The following is a 23,088-nucleotide window of genomic DNA, read 5'->3' as shown; positions in this document are numbered from 1 at the left end:
CTAGGCAGACACTCCAGAGCAGTGCTGAGGGAGCGCTGCACTGTCAGAGGTGACGTCTTTCAGATGAGACGTTAAACTGAGGCCCCGTCTGCCACCTCAGGTGCACATAAAAGATCCCACGGCACTACTTCGAAAAAGAGCAGGGGAGTTATCCCTGGTGTCCTGGACAATATTTATCCCTCAATCAACATCACTAAAATAGATTATCTGGTCATTATCACATTGCTGTTTGTGGGAGCTTGCTGTGCACAATTGGTTGCTGCGTTTCCTACATTACAACAGTGACTGCACATTAAAAAATGTACTTCATTGGCTGTAAAGCGCTTTGTGGACATGAAAAGCGTTGCATAAATGCAAGTCTTTCTTTCTAGACATGACGATTCCAATGCTCTCCTGCCCGAACTCCCACCTTTCACCCTCCATAAACTTGAGGTCATCTAAAACTCTGCTGCCCATATCCTAACTCGCACCAAGTCCTGGTCACCCAGCACCCTTGTGTTCGCTGACCTACATTGGCCCCCGGTCTGGCAACGCCTCGATTTAAAAGTTCTCATCCTGTTTTCAAATCCTTCCAAGGCATTGCCCCTCCCTACCTCTGTAACCTCCTCCAGCCTTACAGCCCTCCGAGATCTCTGCGCTCCTCCAATTCTGGCCTCTTGCACACCCCCAATTTAATCACTCCACCATTGGTGGCCGTGTCTTCAGCTGTCGAGGTTCTAAGTTCTGGAATTCTCTTCTTAAACCTCTGCCTCTCTCTCCTTCTTTAAGACACTCCTGAAAACCTACCTCACCTGCCCTAATATCTCCTTTGGCCTCTGAATTCCAAACCATCGTCAACATCTTCACCAAGGTATATGAAAGCATGGTCCTTAAACTAAACATCTGTAAGATAAAGGTCCTCCACCAACCTGACTCCGCCACATAGCACTGCCCCCCGGTCATCAAAATCCACGGCCTGGCCTTGGACAATGTGGACCATTTTCCATATCTCAGGAGCCTACTATCAGCAAGGGCAGACATCAATGACGAGGTCCAACACAGCCTCCAGTGTGCTAGCACAGCCTTCGGTCGCCTGAGGAAGAGAGTGTTTGAAGACCTAGACCTCAAATCTGGCACCAAGCTTATGGTCTACTGGGCAGTAGTGATATCCGCCCTCCTATATGGCTCAGAGACGTGGACCATATACAGTAGACACCTCAAAGTGCTGGAGAAGTACCATCAGTGCTGCCTCCGCAAGATCCTGCAAATCCACTGGGAGGATAGATGCACCAAAGTCAGCGTTCTTGATCAGGCCAACATCCCCAGCATCGAAGCACTGACCACACTCGACCAGCTCCGTTGGGCGGGCCACATCGTCCCAATGCAAGCATTCTACTTGGAACTCCTACACGGCAAGCGAGCCCCAGGTGGGCAGAGGAAGCGTTTTAAAGACAACCTCAAAGCCTCCTTGATAAAGTGCAACATCCCCACCGGCACCTGGGAATCCCTGGCCCAAGACCGCCCATCATGGAGGAAGAGCATCTGGGAGGACGCTGAGCACCTTGAATCTCATTGGCGAGAGCATGCAGAAGTCAAGCGCAGGCAGCAGAATGAGCATGCGGCAGACTAGTCATCTGACCCACCCTTTCCTTCAACAACTGTCTGCCCTACCTATGACAGAAACTGTAATTCCCATATTGGACTGTAGTCACCTGAGAACTCACTTTGAGAGTGGAAGCAAGTCTGCCTCAATTTTGAGGGACTGCCTACGATGAATATCTCCTTATGTGGCTCAATCTCAAATTTTGTTTGATAACGCTCCTGTAAAGCATCTTGGGACGTTTTACTACGTTAAAGGCACTATATAAATGCAAGTTGCTGTTGTTTAGTGTTCCCACCCAAGGGATGAAGCAATCCCTTCCTGATGATGTAGGGATGCTTACTGGGGCTTTTTAAATTCACATTCTGTTAATATCAAGTAGGGATTGGGGAAAAGTCTGAATCTGAAGATGAGGATAGGGAGAAAAAGCTTGTGTCAATTCCTATTGATGCTGGCCACACATCACTATCAATCTCACTCCTACCAATCTCATTGCTCATTTGACTTATAAACCAATTGTCAAGAAAAGTTCCCCTCAAGCGGTAGTTTTGCGTTTGAGCGCTTGTCATGAACAAGCTGTTTGTGAATATGTTATTCCATTGCCAGTGGTGATTTGCTTGTTGCTGTACCAGGACATGGAAATCATTTGGTTGGATACCTCTGGTTGCGATCTCCACCTGTCTGTTTTATGCCAGACTGTTAGGGGCCGAAATTGCCCCCTTGCTTAAAGGTCAAGTCCTTTCCGACCAGGGGAGGTGGATGGTCCGACCCATGCGGCATTGCCCCCGGCTGGTGCCTTGGAAACATGTTTCCACCATGCCCCGTGTGTCTGCCCCGCCCAGCATTCCGACCCATTGTCGGGCATACGCTGACCCCATACCGACCGGCGCCAACCCCTTACCACCCAGCGGCGACCCCTGTCCGCCCCGCGAGGGAAATTGCTCTGCGGGGGCAGAGCCGCCGCCGGTCGGTGCCCCCGACGGCTTCTCCCGGCGGATAGCTGCCCTTAAAGGGGAGGTCGGACCGCTGCAGCCACCATATTATTTTAATTGTCAGGCTGACTCTGCAGTCAGCCCGACAGTGGCGGCCATGGAATCAGCTGGGATGCCAAGAGGCAGGCCAGCACCCCCTCTTGGGGCCCGGGCCAGTGGTCTGGCTGAAACCCTCGCTGGTGGGACAGTGGGTTCGATGTGGGCCTCGCAGTGTCCTTCCCCTTTAAGTGAAGGGGAGGGACGTTGATATGTGTCAGCACGACACATGCTCAGCGCGATGCTGGTGACAAGGTCCGCCTTCCACCCCACTCCCGACTCATTTCGCCCCTCTGCCCCCCTCCAAAAACTGCCCTGATGATTTTTTGAAAGAAAAGTGGGCAATTTCCCTCTATTCTCTGCCCCATCAATTTGAGCGGTAACTCCTCATATAATTCGAATTATCCGGCCCAAATGGGGTGGAGGGCAATTTTTGCCGCTTAATGTTTAATAGGATGTCTGTATTTTAATCATTTTAATTTAATCAAATCAAGCAACCGTTCCGAGGTGCAGCGAAAAAATTTCTTGCCACTTTGGCTGCTGTCCGGCCTCTTCACTGCAGTCGCGCAGCGTGGCCAGTGGGTGGAGCCAGCGTCTGCACCGAAAACTGTGCCGGGACGTCTGCACATGCGCAGTGGAGTCCGCTGGTGATGTCCGCACATGCGTAGTAGCGCTGAAAGTTGGCAATCGGCCATTTTTAAAGAGCTAGCTAGCTGCTTATGTTTTGGTGCCAGAAGGAGTGCTGTGGTAGGAAATTAATTGCTGAATTCAAGAAGCAGTGCTCTGTGTGTTAATATCAGTGCTGCATGCCAGCAGAAGTGCCAGAAGGAGTGCTGTATTTGTAAAAATCACTGCTGCATGCAAAATAAGGACTGCGTGTTTGGAAAAATCACTGTGTGTCTAAGAGATTTGGGAAAGTGCTGCGAGTGTCAATACAGAAATGCAGCAACCTGCACCAAGAACAAAGAATTTCTTGCATAACAAAGTGGAGATACTAATTAATGTCATTGAGACCAGATAGCAGGAGCTGGATATCAGCAGAGGTCGCACAAAAGTGCCACCCAAAGAAATGAAGAAACGCTGGAACCAACTTGCAGAAGATTACTGCGCAGTGGTGAACACTAAGAGATCTGGAAGCCAGTGTAAAAAGAAATGGCAGGACCTTGGTCAAGTAGTTAGTGTAAGTAATATTTTCATTTATTCAATGCAATTGCAATTGTAAATGTGACCAGCTGTATATGTCCTACCCAGCAGAAAGACACCCTCTCTAAAAAGTTGCATTTTCATCTTTGCAGAAGAAATTGTCCCACAACAAAAGGGAAAGAAATCGAATGCACTGACACCCTTGGAAGAGAGGGTAGCTGCTTTAATGGGTCCTGCCTGGAGAAAAACAATCAGTACTGCATAAGCTGGGCCCACACGTGAGGGAGAGAGTATGTCCTGAAAATTCATCGTGGCCCTTCAAATCAACCTACTGCCTGGCCTGCTATGTGTAATCCTACTCATGCCACCCATCCTGTCCCCTCCTCTGCTGCTAACCATTTGACTGTTCTGTTATATTTTGCAGAACCTGATGCCAATCCTGAAGATCCAGAAGAAGATTCAGGCGCGGACGAGCCCGAGCACGAGAACATCTTCGAAGCCAACCCTCTAGACCAACATGGGGGTGAAGGGGCATTTTGTCAGCTGGATGCAGCTACTACCACTTATTTACTGAATTTGGAGAATGTGCAGTTATCGGAGGTGCGAGCCCTTTCCATGATTAGTGGTTTGAGTTCTGGTAGGACATTCCTTGGTTTCAGCCATTCCATGACTAGTGGTTTGAGTTCTGGTGGGACATTCCTTGGTTTCTCACTGTCCGAGGTAGCGGGTCCCAGTAGTGAGATGCAGCAAGTAACACCCAAGGCTCCACCGTCCGAGGTTGCGGGTCCCAGTGGTGGGTTGCAGCATGTAACACCCAGGGCTCCACCGTCCGAGGTTGCGGGTCCCAATGGTGGGTTGCAGCATGTAACTCCCAGGGCCCCACCGTCCGAAACTGCGCCTCCCACTGGGGTGCCGTGAGGCAGACCCAAGGTAAGGGGAAGGAGCAATCGACCACACTCTCCTGTGATGCAGGATGCAACAGATATGGTTCAGATCATGGCATTGAGTGTGGAGAGCATTGACCTTACCCGATCACCCGTGGACACCATCCATGGGGTGAGTGATGAGGTAGTGGGACTATCGGGAGAAGTAACAGCAATGGCATGGGAAATGGGAACGATCTCTGGGAACATCAGTGAGGGAATAGTGTCCATGAGAGAGGGAATGTCAGAGGTAGTGGAAAGGACGACACTGGTAATGACACAGGCCATCAGGGAGGGAATGTTTCAGTCCGCTGAGACACTGTCAGGGTGCATGAGGGAGGGCATGTGTGAGTTAGCTGCTGCAATAAGGAAATACACCCAGACCATGCGCCCCTTGACAGAATCAACTGCCACTCCCACTGCAATCCCCACACCAGCCTCTGAAGAGACCCAAGCCGGACCCTCTACATTAACACCTGAACCCCCCCCCCGCCCCACCACCACCACCCATGAAGAAGTGCACATTCACCGAGATGTTAGAAGGAATAAGCTTGGTACTAAGCCCAAAAACACTGCGCCGCCGCCTGCAGGCAGGGGAGGGGCGAGTCCAAGACCAGGCACGGCAGGCGGTGTTAGACTAAGGGGGATGAGAGATGGGTGCAGCCTTTCTTTGCTGCTGCTGCTGCTGCTGTTGTTGTTGTTGTTGTTGTTGTTGTTGTTGAATTGAAAGTTTTTTGTAAGTTATGTAAATTTACAACTTTATAAGTGATCTTAAAGTTTTTAAGTGATCTGAAAGAGTCATATTAAAGTAAAGTTTGATACAAGAATAATTTTATTACACTAAAGTTAAGCACATTGTAAACATTTGAATAAAATATATTTTACATTAAAACTGAATCATGTTCCATTAACACAACACAACATTACAGAACAACTCCAAAAAATAAACATGTCCATGTGGAATAGTTGTCGCTGAGCCCTCAGACATCAGTAAAGCGTTTACGTATGAGCTGCTGACGCAAGGCTCGAGCAATCGTTAAAGGAGCACGATGGCCCGCCCTCCTCCGACGTCGTACTCCGGCCTCAGGCACTTACTTGCATGGTTTTCTCATCCTCATCATCATCCTCTTCCACCACCTCCTCCTGCTCGTCACCTGCATCTTCCAAATCATTATTATCAGCCACTCTCACCGCAGGTGGGTCTTTTTCCACTACCAGGTGCTGCTGCCTCATGATGGCTAAGTTATGCAGCATGTAGCACACAACAGTGAACTCACCGACAATCTCAGGGGAGTATTGCAAGTAGCCTCCGGAATGGTCCAGGCATCGGAAACGCTGTTTCAAGATGCCAATGGTCCTCTCTATGATGCTGCGCGTCGTAATGTGCGACACGTTGAATTGATGGTCAGCTTCCGTCCGGGTTACACGTAGGGGCGTCATGAGCCAAGTGGCCAGGCCGTAACCTTTGTCTCCCAGTAGCTAGCTCTGCCCTGCTGGCTGCTGCTCAAACATGTCAGATATAACGCTGTTGCGTAGGATGAACGCATCATGGGTGCTGCATGGGTATCTTGCATCGGCTGACATGATGTGATGTATGTTGTCACACACGAGCTGCACATTAATGGAGTGGAAGCTTTTTCTATTCCTGAACAGCTCGGCATTCTCCAAAGGTGCTCGTAAGGTGATGTGGGTACAATCAATGCAGCCCTGTACCTTTGGGAACCCAGCAATCCTTGAGAACCCCACAGCCCTGTCACGAATTGCTTGGGTGGTCATTGGGAACTTGATGAAGTCATTCCTCCGAGCATAGAGTGCAGCCTCTGTGGGCCCCGATGCCAGCCAGTTCCATCGCTCCCACCCCTAGCCCAGGTCGAGTGGCCTCCCGGTGCGTTGTCCCGCCCGAGCCCTGGCCGAGTAGCCTCCCGGTGCGTTGTCCCGCCCGAGCCCTGGTCGAGTGGCCTCCCGGTGCGTTGTCCCGCCCGAGCCCAGGTCGAGTGGCCTCCCGGTGCGTTGTCCCGCCCGAGCCCTGGCCGAGTGGCCTCCCGGTGCGTTGTCCCGCCCGAGCCCTGGCCGAGTGGCCTCCCGGTGCGTTGTCCCGCCCGAGCCCTGGCCGAGTGGCCTCCCGGTGCGTTGTCCCGCCCGAGCCCTGGCCGAGTGGCCTCCCGGTGCGTTGTCCCGCCCGAGCCCTGGCCGAGTGGCCTCCCGGTGCGTTGTCCCGCCCGAGCCCTGGCCGAGTGGCCTCCCGGTGCGTTGTCCCGCCCGAGCCCTGGCCGAGTGGCCTCCCGGTGCGTTGTCCCGCCCGAGCCCTGGCCGAGTGGCCTCCCGGTGCGTTGTCCCGCCCGAGCCCTGGCCGAGTGGCCTCCCGGTGCGTTGTCCCGCCCGAGCCCTGGCCGAGTGGCCTCCCGGTGCGTTGTCCCGCCCGAGCCCTGGCCGAGTGGCCTCCCGGTGCGTTGTCCCGCCCGAGCCCTGGCCGAGTGGCCTCCCGGTGCGTTGTCCCGCCCGATCCCTGGCCGAGTGGCCTCCCGGTGCGTTGTCCCGCCCGAGCCCTGGCCGAGTGGCCTCCCGGTGCGTTGTCCCGCCCGAGCCCTGGCCGAGTGGCCTCCCGGTGCGTTGTCCCGCCCGAGCCCTGGCCGAGTGGCCTCCCGGTGCGTTGTCCCGCCCGAGCCCTGGCCGAGTGGCCTCCCGGTGCGTTGTCCCGCCCGAGCCCTGGTCGAGTGGCCTCCCGGTGCGTTGTCCCGCCCGAGCCCAGGTCGAGTGGCCTCCCGGTGCGTTGTCCCGCCCGAGCCCTGGCCGAGTGGCCTCCCGGTGCGTTGTCCCGCCCGAGCCCTGGCCGAGTGGCCTCCCGGTGCGTTGTCCCGCCCGAGCCCTGGCCGAGTGGCCTCCCGCACCGGCCGGCCCGCTTCCTTCCCGGGCCAAGTTTGAAGATGAAGGTAGGACTTACTTCAATTTTTTATTTCTTATTGAATTCTTAAAACTTTTTGTTTGCAAGGCTTGTTGGTTTGTAAGGCTTGGTGGTTTAGGTGCATGTCCTCTCCACTTCCCTTCCTTCCCCTATCCCAGGCCGAATGGCCTCTGATGTACCTACCTGCGCCGAATTCTTTAACTCTCCGCATGGGTTTTCTGAAGTGGCCACATACGCTGGCCTAAGTATAAGTGGAGTAAGTATTAGTTGGCCAAAGTTGCCTAAATGGGCAGAACTGGCATATGTGGCTGGTAACGCCCCCTTTTGAGAAAAAAAAACAAATCTAAAACAATCATAACTAACTCAGTTACACTGGTGCAAATTGATTGGGGAAAATGGGGATTTTTAAGTTATGCCAGAAAAATCAAGTTACTCCAAAAAAACAGAGCAACTCCTGACCAAAACTGAGCCCCATAATACATAAAGCGTTGAAATTCTAGCGCACCTTCCTCCAACTGGGTTTGTTTCTACATGGAGAACCAACGTAAGGTTAGGTACACTCATCCGACGAAAAGTCCTTCAGTTAGAACTTGTTTGCTTTCGCAGAGTGATCTGAACCTCCTTTGACTTTTCCAAATGTCTATTTGCTGACAGTTTCATTATTCTTCAGCCCATAGCATGATTCTCACCTCCCTGTGCCTTTAGCTCTCACCTCTCCCATTCTCAGCCCTCTGGTCTGGGTGTTGACTTCAACTTCAGCCCTTCATTGCTCTGTTGTTTCCCCAATGCTGGATTCTCCCAAAATGTGTCATTCACAGGTTCCCCCATTCATTTTGGAACCATGTCTCACTTCCCCTTTCCAATGTCTTGGTTTTTGAAATTCCTCAGTACCGAACCTCAGTCCGGTTTGACCTTTGTATAGTGTGAACCATTCTACATTTCTTTCCTGTATTCCAAAACCTAATAGGCTGTTCCCCCATCAGCTGGGGCTTTGTGAATGGATTGAGCAGCGGTAGACTTTTGGACCTCCTACTTGTTGTCCTCCCTTCTTTGTTCTTGTGAATGTCCTGACTTGTCACTCCTGCAACGGAGGCTTCGATCGCCTCATCAAACCGGTTCTGAAGGGTTCCATCGGAAACATTAACATGCTTTTGTCTCTCACATACTGACTAGCCTGTCCTGCATTTCTGAGCTTTTCTGGTTCTATTTTGGTTTATGCATTTAGTTTTTATTTAATCTCTGATACTTTCATGCAGCATTTTATAATATATTACAGGACACTCTGTTTCTTAAACAAAGGGACTTCAGTTATGGCTGGCTCTGCTGCACAGAAGGGCGGGAAAAAGAGTGGGAGAGCTATAGTGATAGGGGACTCTATTGTAAGGGGGAATAGATAGGAGTTTCTGCGGCCACAACCGGGACTCCAGGATGGTATGTTGCCTCCCTGGTGCAAGGGTCAAGGATGTCTCAGAGCGGCTGCAGAGCATTCTGGAGAGGGAGGGTGAACAGCCAGTTGTCGTGGTACATGTAGGTACCAACGATATAGGTAAAAAGCAGGAAGAGGTCCTACAAGCTGAATTTAGGGAGCTAGGAGTTAAATTAAAAAGTAGGACCTCAAAGGTAGTAATCTCTGGATTTCTACCAGTGCCATGTGCTCATCAGAGTAGAGGGAGAAGGATAGTTAGAATAAATACGTGGCTTGAGCAGTAGTGCAAGAGGGAGGGATTCAAATTCCTGGGACATTAAAACCAGTTCTGGGGGAGGTGGGACCTGTACAAAAGGGATGGTCTGCAATTGGGCAGGACTGGAACTGATGTCCTGGGGGTAACATTTGCTAATGCAGTTCGGGAGTGTTTAAACTAATATGGCAGGGGGATGGGAACCTATGCAGCGAGACAGGGCGAAGTAATATGGAGTCAGAAACAGATGGTAGAAAGGGAAAAACCAATAGTGGAAAGCCGAGTAAACAAAGGCAAGAAACAAAAAGGGCCACACTACATCATAATTCTAAAAGGACACAGTGTGTTAAAAAAACAAGCCTGAAGGCTTTGTGTCTTAATGCAAGGAGTATCTGTAATAAGGTGGATTAATTAACTGTGCAAATAGATGTTAACAGATATGATGTGATTGGGATTACAGAGACGTGGCTCCAGGATAATCAGGGCTGGGAACTCAACATCCAAGGGTATTCAACATTCAGGAAGGATAGAATAAAAGGAAAAGGAGGTGGGGTAGCATTGCTGGTTAAAGAGGAGATTAATGCAATAGTTAAGAAGGACATTAGCTTGGATGATGTGGAATCTATATGGGTAGAGCTGCAGAACACCAAAGGGCAAAAAACGTTAGTGGGAGTTGTGTGCAGACCTCCAAACAGTAGTAGTGATGTTGGGGAGGACATCAAACAGGAAATTAGGGGTGCATGCAATAAAGGTGCAGCAGTTATCATGGGTGACTTTAATATGCACATAGATTGGGCTAACCAAACTGGAAGCAATACGGTGGAGGAGGATTTCCTGGAGTGCATAAGGGATGGTTTTCTAGACCAATATGTCGAGGAACCAACTAGGGGGGAGGCCATCTTAGACTGGGTGTTGTGTAATTGGAGAGGATTAATTAGCAATCTCGTTGTGTGAGGCTCCTTGGGGAAGAGTGACCATAATATGGTGGAATTCTACATTAGGATGGAGAATGAAACAGTTAATTCAGAGACCATGGTCCAGAACTTAAAGAAGAGTAACTTTGAAGGTATGAGACGTGAATTGGCTAGGATAGATTGGCAAATGATACTTAAGGGGTTGACAGTGGATGGGCAATGGCAGACATTTAGAGACCGCATGGATGAACTACAACAATTGTACATCCCTGTCTGGCGTAAAAATAAAAAAGGGAAGGTGGCTCAACCGTGGCTATCAAGGGAAATCAGGGATAGTATTAAAGCCAAGGAAGTGGCATACAAATTGGCCAGATATAGCAGCGAATCCGGGGACTCAGCAGAGGAGGACAAAGGGTTTGATTAGGGCAGGGAAAATAGAGTACGAGAGGAAGCTTGCAGGGAACATTAAGATGCACTGCAAAAGTTTCTATAGATATGTAAAGAGAAAAAGGTTAGTAAAGACAAACGTAGGTCCCCTGCAGTCAGAATCAGGGTAAGTCATAATGGAGAACAAAGAAATGGCAGACCAATTGAACAAGTACTTTGGTTCAGTATTCACTAAGGAGGACACAAACAACCTTCCGGATATAAAAGTGGTCAGAGGGTCTATTAAGGAGGAGGAACTGAGGGAAATCTTTATTAGTCGGGAAATTGTGTTGGGGAAATTGATGGGATTGAAGGCTGATAAATCCGCAGGGCTTGATGGACTTCATCCCAGAATACTTAAGGAGATGGCCTTGGAAATAGCAGATGCATTGACAGTCATTTTCCAACATTCCATAGACTCTGGATCAGTTCCTATGGAATGGAGGGTAGCCAATGTAACCCCACTTTTTAGAAAAGGAGAGAGAAAACAGGCAATTATAGACCGGTCAGCCTGACATCGGTTGTGGGTAAAATGATGGAATCAATTATTAAGGATGTCATAGCAGCGCATTTGGAAAGAGGTGACATGATAGGTCCAAGTCAGCATGGATTTGTGAAAGGGAAATCATGCTTGACAAATCTTCTGGAATTTTTGAGGATGTTTCCAGTAGAATGGACAAGGGAGAACCAGTTGATGTGGTGTATTTGGACTTTCAGAAGGCTTTCGACAAGGTCCCACACAAGAGATTAATGTGCAAAGTTAAAGCACATGGGATTGGGGGTAATGTGCTGATGTGGATTGAGAACTGGTTGTCAGACAGGAAGCAAAGAGTAGGAGTAAATGGGTACTTTTCAGAATGGCAGACAGTGACTAGTGGGGTACCGCAAGGTTGTGTGCTGGGGCCCTAGCTGTTTACATTGTACATTAATGATTTAGACAAGGGGATTAAATGTAGTATCTCCAAATTTGCGGATGACACTAAGTTGTGTGGCATTGTGAGCTGCGAGGAGGATGCTATGAGGCTGCAGAGTGACTTGGATAGGTTCGGTGCGTGGGCAAATGCATGGCAGATGAAGTATAATGTGGATAAATGTGAGGTTATCCACTTTGGTGGTAAAAACAGAGAGACAAAATATTATCTGAATGGTGACAGATTAGGAAAAGGGGAGGTGCAACGAGACCTGGGTGTCATGGCACATCGGTCATTGAAGGATGGCATGCAGGTACAGCAGGCGGTTAAGAAAGCAAATGGCATGTTGGTCTTCCTAGCGTGGGGATTTGAGTACAGGGGCAGGGAGGTGTTACTACAGTTTCACAGGGCCTTGGTGAGGCCACACCTGGAGTATTGTGTACAGTTTTGGTCTCCTAACTTGAGGAAGGACATTCTTTCTATTGAGGGAGTGCAGCGAAGGTTCACCAGACTGATTCCCGGGATGGCGGGACTGACATATCAAGAAAGACTGGATCAACTGGACTTGTATTCACTGGAGTTCAGAAGAATGAGAGGGCATCTCATAGAAATGTTTAAAATTCTGACAGGTTTAGACAGGTTAGATGCAGGAAGAATGTTCCCAATGTTGGGGAAGTCCAGAACCAGGGGTCACAGTCTAAGGATAAGGGGTAAGCCATTTCGGACCGAGATGAGGAGAAACTTCTTAACTCAGAGAGTGGTGAACCTGTGGAATTCTCTACCACAGAAAGTTGTTGAGGCCAATTCACTAAATATATTCAAAAAGGAGTTAGATACAGTCCTTACTACTAGGGGGATCAATGGGTATGGCGAGAAAGCAGGAATGGGGTACTGAAGTTGCATGTTCAGCCATGAACTCATTGAATGGCGGTGCAGGCTCGAAGGGCCGAATGGCCTACTCCTGCACCTATTTTCTATGTTTCTATGTTCTTATGTGCATACTAGAGAGCAGAGGTGCTCACAATTATGAAGGGTTTTGATATAGCAGATAGGGAGAAACTGTTTCCACCGGCAGGATTGTTGGTAACCAGAGGACATAGATTTAAAATAATTATCAAAGGAACCAGGCAAACGAAGAGAAGAATTTTTTTTACGCAATAAGTTGTTATGATCTGGAATGCACTGCCTGAAAAGGTAGTTGAGGCAGATTTAACAGTAACTTTCAAAAAGGAATTGGAAATATATTTGAAAAGGAAAGATTTGCAGGGCTATGGGGAAAGAGCAGGGAAGTGGGACTAATTGTATAGCCCCTTCAAAGAGGCACAGGCACGATGGGCCGAATGGCCTTCTCTGTGCTGTACGATTCTATAAACATAGCTCTGGAGAATTTTAGTGGAATAAGTGGTTTAATCTGAAAATTGCAGGTTCTTTGAGCACCTAGCCCCATTTTTTAATTCAATTTCTGGCTTTGCTTTGTTTACAGGTGTCTTTATTCCCCTGCCCGGATGAGCCAGTCGATTGCTTCACCTTCAAACAAAGAAGTTTCGGAATTAGCTGACCGGCTCAGGAGGTCCAGAACCCAACTAGGGATTCATAAAGAACAGACCCCTGGCAAAACACCGAAAGCTCAGCCAACCCTCAGCAAAGGGAATGTAAAAGGAACCCATAAGCATTGTGACAGCGATGTAATGTCCAAAACTGTTACACGACACAAGCAAAGGCCTTGATCGTAACACTTTTAAGAGTAATTGTGGGACACTGAATTACTTTCAAAATCCACACACATTTATTTAATTTGGCATCTGTGATCGTACGGTTGGAGAAGCAAAGTTACATATAAGTACAGCAGAAGCAGCTTGATGGTGGTGGTTCACCACCACCTTCTCAAGGCAATAAATGCTGGTCTTGCCAGCGACACACATATCCCGTGAAATGTATTAAAAAAGTGCAGAATCTCTCTGAAGGGTCCTTAGTTGCTTGTAGTGTGCTCTATTTGTCTTTGTAGAAATACTACTGAGTAGCAGGCCCGAGATGTGTATGTAACAATAAGGGAATTAAGGGTTATGGGCAGCGGGCGGGTAAGTGGAGCTGAGTCCACGGCCAGATCAGCCATGATCTTGAGTGGCGGAGCAGGCTCGAGGGGCTAGATGGCCTACTCCTGTTCCTAATTCTTATGTTCTTATGTTCTTATGTAACATGGAGCTCGGTTGTCATCAGTAGACAATGATCTTCGAACAGTAGCTGGATTTTTACATGACGATGGCTCCAAATGACTAGGTTTGGGGTCAGAATTGCATCTTCTGTCAGTTACTTCCCCCTGTCTTAATGTGGCGCATGCGATCAAGATGTGAGGGTTCTAGGTTTTCAACAATGTTGTTCCTGGTTCAAGTCACCTCACTGCTTGCCCACCTACTTGCCCAATGATATGCATCCTGCTCAGGAATGGGCTTCTTCCCCTATGGGCTCAGACTTTCTAGGGTTGGCTACGGCTAACCTTGACCTTAAAAGGGAAGGAGAAGGTGGAAACACCACACATGGCTGAGGTTGTCTACAACATGGGACAAAAACCAAGCTTGCTGAGTTTAAGGCTCCCTCTATTCTACCACAATGCTGTATCGAAGGACATTGACAATGTTCAGTAATGTGAAGAACCTTCTGAAATTAACTTGACTTTTATGAATCCAGATTCAGTCCATGCAGCCATTTTACTTTACAATTCACCCTGACATGAGAGAGAAGAGGAAGGTTATATCCCTGTTAGGCCAACACAGAGATGAGGACCAGGTTTTTAGGAACCACCCCTTCCAGTCACTGTGATTGCAGCTCTGAAGAGGATATGCTTACAGGCACTAAAAACACAAAACAATATGGCTTTGATCAGAGTACCCAAGCAAGTTTTGAAAAGAGCAATGTGACCATATAGAAAGGGCTTGGTTATCAACAAGTATTGGTGGTGTTGCAAGCAAACGCATGCAAGATTGGAAGCTATTGTTACTTTATGTTCAACTCCACCTTTTCTGTAATTTGGTGCAGCCTGTACACATTTTATAAAACTAATTAAAATGAAATGCCTTAAACGTGTTGTGATATTATTTACAGTTGTGGTTTGTGTGGTCAGTGAAAGGGCTTACCGTGGCTGAAAGAGAATAGTTGCAATCGGGATGGTCTGGTGGCATTGGAGATTGCTGTGCCAACAGGCGGTGCCACTCAATGATAAGACACAGGTTCTTACTCCCTATTCTCCAAACAGTGAGTGTTCCATTTTAACAGATTGTCGGGACAAGGCACTGATGTAGGTGGAAGCTTTGTTCCCATAGGAAGGGAAGGAAAAGAGTGTGGATCAAACCGAGAAGTCGCAGACCATCTGGTGACTGGCTCAACAACAGCATTGGCACAAGATTAGAAATATGCTGTCTGCCTACCTTTTTGACAGAGGTGTATGGCATGCAGGGTATGGAAGGAAAGAGGGAAAAAATGAAAATGTGAGCTTTGGGGGGGTGGGGTGGGGGGAGAGAGAGAGATTGGGGAGAGAGAGAGGTTGGGAGGGAGAGAGAGAGGTTGAGGGGAGAGAGAGAGAGAGGTTGGGGGGAGAGAGAGGTTGAGTGGGAGAGAATGAGATTGGGGGGTTGAGAGAGAGAGCTTTTGGAGAGGAGAGAGAGAGAGCTTTGGGGAAGGAGAGAGAGAGAGCTTTGGGGGGGGAGAGAGAGAGCTTGGGGGTGTAAGAGAGAGAGTGAGCTTGGGGGGGGAAGAGAGAGAGCTGGAGGGGGAGAGAGAGAGAGAGCTTGTGGGGGGGGGGGGGAAGAGAGAGAGAGGTTGGGGGGGAGAGAGGTTGGGCGGGGGGGAGAGAGCGAGAGAGAGGTTGGGGGGTGTCATGTATGTAACCACAATATAACACCACTCTATTACTGTATACACGCAACCTAGATGCACACCTTGACTACAAGGGGTGAACTTGTGGGAGACACTCCTTACCTGATCACACAGGTATAAAAAGGGAGGTCCCATGCAGGGTCATCGTCTTTGGAGTCCTGTGAATAAAGAGTTCAAGTCACAGAGTAACCTTGTTCCCAGAATGTGCCTCGTGTGGTTTCATACTGTAGAGTAAGGACTTTACATTGGCGACGAGAAACGGGAATTCGCGACCCACGAAAATGGCCACCGGTAGCACAGACGAACGGTACTGTGTTGGGGAAGACTGCGACGATTTTGTCAAGAGACTTCAGCAAAGCTTCGTTATGAAAGAATGGCTGGGGGATGCTGCGGCCGACAAGCGAAGGGCTCATCTCTTGACCAGCTGCGGATCAAAGACTTACGCGCTCATGAAGGACTTACTAGCACCTGAAAAGCTGGCGGACAAAATCTTTGAAGAACTTAGCAAATTGATCGGGGAGCACCTCAAACCGGCGAGTAGCATACATATAGCCCGACACAGATTCTACACCCACCGACGTCGTGAAGGACAGAGAATACCGGACTTCGTAGCGGACCTCCGGCGTTTGGCCAGCCTCTGTAAGTTCACAGACGCCTGTAGAGGGGAGATGCTAAGGGACTTCTTTATCAAGGGCATCGGTCATGCGGGAATTTTACACAAATTAATTGAGACCAAGGATTTGACCTTGGCAGCGGAAGTGTCGATAGCTCAAACTTTCATGGCGGGGGAGGAAGATACAAAAATAATATACGTGCGCAATTCTGCCTCTAACGCAGCGATGGATCAGGGAGTCATCATCATCAATGCGACTCAGAGCCCTGCAGGCATGCAGGGGCAGTCCGACACTCCCCAGGCAGCAATAGACCTCAGAGTAGGTCTTCAACAGAGACAATGGCAGGCTGAACGGACATTCACGCCATCACAGTGGACAATGAGACCCGGGATGGGGCCATTGACACCCACTAATAGGGTACTTAAGAGCAGTCAAAGGTACAGTCAGCGCGGAATGCATGGCCATAGTCCCTTTGTCCCCAACAATGGAAACTTTAACTCATGCTGGAGGTGTGGGGGAAAACACTCAGCTAAATCTTGCAGATTTCAACAGTTTGTCTGCAGAAAGTGCAATCTCAGTGGCCACTTAGATCGAATGTGCAGGAAGTCTGCAACCAGACTAATATATGAGGTGGATGGACCAGAAGAGGGTTCTTTGAGGCAGGATGACTTTTGGGTCAAATCAATGGACGGCGAGGTTCAGCGGGTCCATGTGGCGAATATTCACAGTTCATACACCAAAACGCCACCAATGATGATGAGGGTTTCATTAAATGGTATTCCAGTATGCATGGAGCTGGACACTGGGGCCAGCCAGTCACTCATGGGCGTTCAGCAATTTGAGAAGCTATGGCCACTTAAAGCCAGTAGACACAAATTAGCACATATTGAGACACAATTACGGACTTGCACTAAAGAAATCATGCCGGTGCTAGGCAGTGCAATGTTGGCTGTCACACACAATGGGTTAGTGAATTGGCTACCGCTCTGAATTATCCCAGGCAATGGTCCCGCACTGTTGGGGAGGAGCTGGTTAGCCGAGATGAACTGGAAATGGGGGGATGTTCATGCAATGTCATCTGTGGAGCGAAGTTCTTGCTCACAAATCCTACAACAATCCGATTCACTATTCCAACCTGGCATTGGGACTTTCAAAGGCACTAAAGTAGTGATACACATCACCCCGGACGCCAGGCCAGTGCACCACAAAGCCAGAGCGGTGCTGTATGTGATGCAGGAAAAGATCGAGAGCGAATTCGACCAGCTGTTGATAGAGGGCATCATCTTGCCTGTTGAATTCAGCAACAGGGCGAGCCCCATCGTTCCCGTCCTAAAAGTGGATGGCTCTGTCAGGATCTGTGGAGACTACAAGGCCACCATCAATCGGGTGTCCCTACAAGATCAATACTCGCTCCCGAGTGTGGAGGACCTCTTCGCCACACTGGCAGGACCTCACTTCAGCCTATATGACCCAGGAGCTGGCCGACGAATCCAAACTACTGACCACCATCACCACGCACAGGGACTGTTCATTTATAACAGGTGCCCGTTTGGCATTCGATCAGCGGCCGCGATTTTTCAACGAAACATAGAAAGCCTGCTTAAATCCATTCCTGGAACGATCGTTTTCCAGGACGACATTCTCATCACGGGTCGAGACACTGAGGAACACCTCCACAACCTAGAAGAGGTGCTACGCCGACTGGACCGGGTAGGCCTGCGACTCATGAAATCTAAATGTGTGTTCTTAGCTCCTGAGGTTGAGTTTCTGGGCAGGAGGGTTGCTGCAGATGGGATTCGGCCCACCGAATCCAAAACAGAGGCGATTCGACGAGCACCCAGGCCCTGCAACACATCGGAGCTGTGTTCATTCCTGGGACTGTTGAACTATTTCGGGAACTTTCTGCCAAACTTGAGCACGTTGTTGGAGCCGCTACACATGCTCCAGTGTAAGGGTTGCGATTGGTTTTGGGGGAACTGTCAGGAACAGGCTTTTGATTGGGCGCGAAACCTACTTTGTTCAAACAAGTTGTTGACCCTGTACGACCCCTGTAAAAAATTGGTTCTGACATGTGATGCATCTTCCTATGGAGTTGGGTGCGTGTTGCAGCAGGGCAATGCTGAGGGTCAACTACAACCTGTGGCTTATGCCTCCAGGTCGCTCTTTCAAGCAGAACAGGGATATGGGATGGTCAAGAAGGAAGCGCTTGCATGTGTCTATGGAGTAAAAAAAATGCATCAGTACCTCTTTGGTAGGAAGTTTGAATTAGAGACGGACCACAAACCATTAATATCCCTGTTGTCAGACAGCAAGGCTATCAATGCCAACGCATCAGCTTGCATACAGCGATGGGCTCTCACGTTGGCTGCTTATGACTACTCCATCCGGCACCGGCCCGGCACTGAAAATTGCATTGACGCGCTCAGCAGGCTTCCACTGGCCACCATTGAGGGTCAAAACGCTGAGATGATCATGGCTGTCGATGCCTTTGATAGCGCAGGCTCCCCCATCACAGACTGCCAGATGAAAATCTGGACAAACAGAGATCCCCTCCTATCCCTGATTAAGAATCGTGTCCTGACTGGGGATTGGGCGTCCGCACACGGAGCATGCCCTGAGGAGGTCAGACCGTTCCACAGATGGATGGATGAGCTCTCCATCCAAGCCGACTGCCTATTTTGGGGCAGCCGGGTAGTTATGCCCCAGAAGGGTAGGGAGGCATTCATCAGGGAATTCCACAGCAAGCACCCAGGCATTGCGCTGATGAAGATCATTGCCCGGTCACACGTTTGGTGGCTGGAATTGATTCAGACCTGGAACACTGTGTTCGCAGGTGCACAATGTGTGCCCAGCTGGGTAATGCCCCCAGGGAGGCCCCGCTCAGCCCATGGCCCTAGCCCACCAGGCCATGGTCACGCATTCATGTTGACTACGCGGGCCCGTTCATGGGTAAGATGTTCCTTATTGTGGTAGATGCGTACTCGAAATGGATCGAGTGCATCATTCTGAATTCATGCACGTCATCCACCACCGTGGAAAGCCTACGTCTGATCTTTGCAACCCATGGCCTGCTGGACATCCTGGTTAATGATAATGGCCCATGTTTCACAAGCTACGAATTCCGAAAGTTTATGTCGGGCAATGGCATTAACCACTTCAGGACTGCGCTGTTCAAGCCAGCCTCCAACGGCCAGGTGGAACGTGCAGTCCAAATCATTAAGCAAGGTATGCTCAGGATTCAAGGACCCTCCCTACAATGCCGCCTATCGCGTCTCCTGTTGGCCTATAGATCCCGACCGCACTCGCTCACGGGGGTCCCGCCCGTAGAGCTACTAATGAAACGGACACTCAAAACACAGTTGTCCTTCAATCACCCAGTCCTGACCGACATAGTTGAGGGCAAGCGCAAGTCACAAAACGAGTACCATGACCATAATTCGAGGGGGAGATGTATAGAAATAAATGATCCTGTATTCGTCCTCAATCATGCCAAAGGGCCCAAATGGCTTGAGGGCACTGTAATTGACAAAGAGGGGAATAGGGTCATCATGTAAAACTCAACAATGGTCAGATATGATGTAAGCATCTGGACCAAGTAAAAAAAAGGTTCAGCATCGACACGGAGGAACCTGAAGAAGACCATGAGATGGAGCTCACAACACCGCCAGTGAATGAGCAACAAGAGCATTCAGAAGAATGCACAGTCCCTGCGGTCAGCCCGGACAGGCCGGAATCACCATAGGTGACAGACACTCACGTCAGTATCCAACAACCAGAGCCCCAACTGCGGCGCTCCACGAGGGAGCATAGACCACATGAAAGACTAAACCTATGATCCCAATAAGACTTTGGGGGGAGGTGATGTGATGTATGTAACCACAATGTAACACAACTGTATTACTGTAAACACTCAACCTAGATGCACAACTTGACCACAAGGGGTGAACTTGTGGGAGACACTCCTTACCTGATCACACAGGTATAAAAAGGGAGGTCCCACGCAGGGTTATCGTCTTTGGAGTCCTCTGAATAAAGAGTTAAGGTTACAGAGTGACCTTGTTCCCAGAATGTGCCTCGTGTGGTTTCATACTGTAGAGTAAGGACTTTACAGGGGAGAGAGAGAGCGCTTTGGGGGGGGAAGAGAGAGAGAGAGCTGGGGAGGGAGAGCGAGATTTTTGCGGGGGAGAGAGCTTTGCGGGGAGAGTGAGAGCTTTGGGGGCGGTGAGAGAGCTTGGTGGGGGAGAGAGAGAGCTTTGGGGGGGGGGATGGGGAGAGAGAGAGAGAGCGAGCTTGCGGGGTGGGGGGGGGATGAGAGAGAGCTGGTGGTGGGTGAGAGTGAGAGAGCTTGCGGTGGCAGCAGGGGAGAGAGAGAGCTGGGAGGAGAGAGAGAGAGCTTGTGCGGGGGGAGAGAGAGAGCTAGTGGCGGGGGGAAATGAGAGAGCTTGGGGGGGGGAGAGGGGGAGCTTGGGGGGAGCTGGGGATGTGAAGAGAGAGAGAGAGCATGGGGGGAAGGGAGAGAGAGAGCTGCGGCGGGGGAGAGAGAGAGAGAGGGAGCTTGAGGGGGGGGGGTGGAGGAGAGAGAGAGCTTGCGGGGGGGGTGGAGAGAGAGAGCTATGGGGGGTGGGGAAGAGAGAGCTTGCGGGGGAGAAAGAAAAAAATTGGGGGAGGGGTGATCTTGCGGGGGGGCAGAAGAGAGCTGGGGAGGGGTGAGAGAGTGCTTGGGAGTGGGAATAGAGAGCTTGGGAGTTGGGGGGTAGAGAGAGAGCTTGATAGGGAGAGAGAGAGCTGGGGGGAGAGAGAGTTTGGAGGGGGGAAGACAGAGTTTAGTCATTTGGGTCTATTTTAGTTATTTTTAAATGTGTTCTGGTAGCACTTAGGTTCCCATGAGCCTTTGTTCTAATTATTTACGCCCCCCCCACCCCCCTCACCTCAGCACCATTATGAGCACCAATGGGTTCCCAATGGGAATTCGCCTGTACGAGCTATTTGGAGGAAGAGGAGGGCTGTCATGCAGGTCGTACTAATCAAGATTTGCTCTTTGCCCAACTGCTGGTATCTGAATAGCCACATCTATAGACAAATGTGAAAAAACTTCATTTTACCAACGGTCGGTTCCTCTCCTGAAAGGACAGTGGGTCAGCTGACCTGATGGCACCAGTACCGTGAATACCTGACTAAACGTAGCACTGGTTGCTTCCTCCAATGCAGCGTTACATTTTAGAGATTTACACTAAAAGAAGTGGTATGTGCAAAAAATACAATCGTACCGGTTGCAGCCCATTGCATTGTGGAACGCGGGGTCCATGCCATGATTTGGCAGCATGGAACTCTGCTCGGCTTATATTCAATGGAATTTAGAAGAATGAGAGGGGATCTCATAGAAACATATACAATTCTGACGGGATTGGACAGGTTAGATGCAGGAAAAATGTTCCCGATGTTGGGGAAGTCCAGAACCAGGGGTCACAGTCTAAGGATAAGGGGTAAACCATTTAGGGACTGAGATGAGGAGAAACTTCTTCACCCAGAGAATTGTGAACCTTTGTAATTCTCTACCACAGAAAGTTATTGAGGCTAGTTCTTTCGATATATTCAAAAGGGAGTTAGATGTGGCCCTTACGGCTAAAGGGATCAAGGGGTATGGAGAGAAAGCAGGAATGGGGTACTGAAGTCGCATGATCAGCCATGATCATATTGAATGGTGGTGCAGGCTCCAAGGACCGAATGGCCTACTCCTGCACCTAGTTTCTATGTTTCTATGCCACGGCACCTCGCTCCCAGGTGGTCCAGATTTGGGGCCTGCAGAGTCGGCACGTTGGCCCTCCCCAAAACAATAACTTTCAGCAATTTCCAGGGGTTCAGGATTGTAGTGCTGTTCTAACTTGCTTAGAATCTCCGTCAGTGGCGTGTCCTTTGGCTTGTCGGGAACAAGCACAATTTTCAGGGTTTCATGCACCTCGGGGACTGCTTCAGTCAAAAAAATAGCTCGTTTTTTTTCTAATACCACGGTTTTTATCAGGTACTTTGAAGATACTATTCAGGGTGAAAAACATTTCTAGTCGCTCTACATACACTCCGAATGTCTCAGTCATGATGGAACTCACCCAAGCATCCTATTATTCCTATAGGTGCAGCCACCAGGACTCTGACAGTTCAGCCAAGTTTGCTTATATTTGCTTGAAAAACCTTGGATATTTAGCATAACACAGACCCTCTCAAATTCTCTTCACCAACAACAATTACAGCTAGTGAATCCAAAAATCCTATCCTCATTCGCCAATGTGATATATTCTGACGACATCACTTGCAAACACACTCTACAAGATGTCTCCAACACAGAAACATGTCATCATGTGACTTTGTCTTTACATCAGTAGTTGCGTTATCACAGTAGATTACTAGGGGAATGTCTATTTCATGGTCAGACAGAGGTCTCATCTCTGCTGCTCCCTGTTCTGAAAATGAGCCACATCAAACATGGAGGTACTGGCTGTGAGTATAAATTAGATGGTAGAGTGATCCCTTGGTGATGTGTGGAAACTCCTAGTGACTAGTTACTGGGCAAATTAGTTGTAACTTGTGAGGAAAATGTATCCAGAAGTATACATTGCGCGGGATGGTGTGGGGGAGAGGGAGGGGGAATGGGAGAAAAGTTTTTAAAAAAATCTCACTGTTCTCTTCACAGCAATACTTGAGCGCAGCCTACAGATGCTGTCATACATCCAATCAGAATTGCTATGGGTTCTGCTAGACAGTAGTGAGCATAATGGCTCTCAGCGCAGTATTGTAGCTTCAATAAGGTACAGAGCAATAGAGACAATGGCTGGGGTTTACCCACTTCTACGCTTTCCAGACTGCAATTTTCCATGGCTTAATCAGCAGCATTCTTCACCTCTGAGTCCCTTCTAAAGCATATAATCTGCACTGACATTCCAGTGCAGTACTGAGGAAATGCTGCATTGTTGGAGATGCTGTCTTTGGGATGAGACGTTAAACCGAGGTCCTGTCTGCCCTCTCAGCTGGTCATAAAAGATCCCATCGTACTATTTCAGAGAAATGCGGGGGAGTTCTCCTGAGTATCCCAGCCAATAATTATCTC

The 23,088-nt window shown here is 49.3% G+C and overlaps 1 protein-coding gene across 1 annotated transcript in view; it reads left to right on the top strand.

The window, feature by feature from the left end:
• LOC139232747 (phosphatidylinositol phosphatase PTPRQ) overlaps window positions 1-14,582 on the top strand; it is a 169,697-nt gene extending 155,115 nt beyond the window's left edge. The window contains exon 10 of the mRNA XM_070863252.1: window positions 12,989-14,582. Within this exon, the coding sequence (XP_070719353.1) occupies window positions 12,989-13,232 (244 nt within the window). The 3' untranslated portion in view covers window positions 13,233-14,582. The remainder of the gene's footprint in view (window positions 1-12,988) is intronic.
• The last annotated feature ends 8,506 nt before the right edge of the window (window positions 14,583-23,088 follow it).

This window comes from Pristiophorus japonicus, chromosome 20 (assembly GCF_044704955.1).
Source record: "Pristiophorus japonicus isolate sPriJap1 chromosome 20, sPriJap1.hap1, whole genome shotgun sequence".
Classification (NCBI taxonomy): domain Eukaryota; kingdom Metazoa; phylum Chordata; class Chondrichthyes; family Pristiophoridae; genus Pristiophorus; species Pristiophorus japonicus.
Note: the sequence above shows the minus strand (reverse complement) of the source record. Positions and strands in the feature narration are given on the sequence as shown.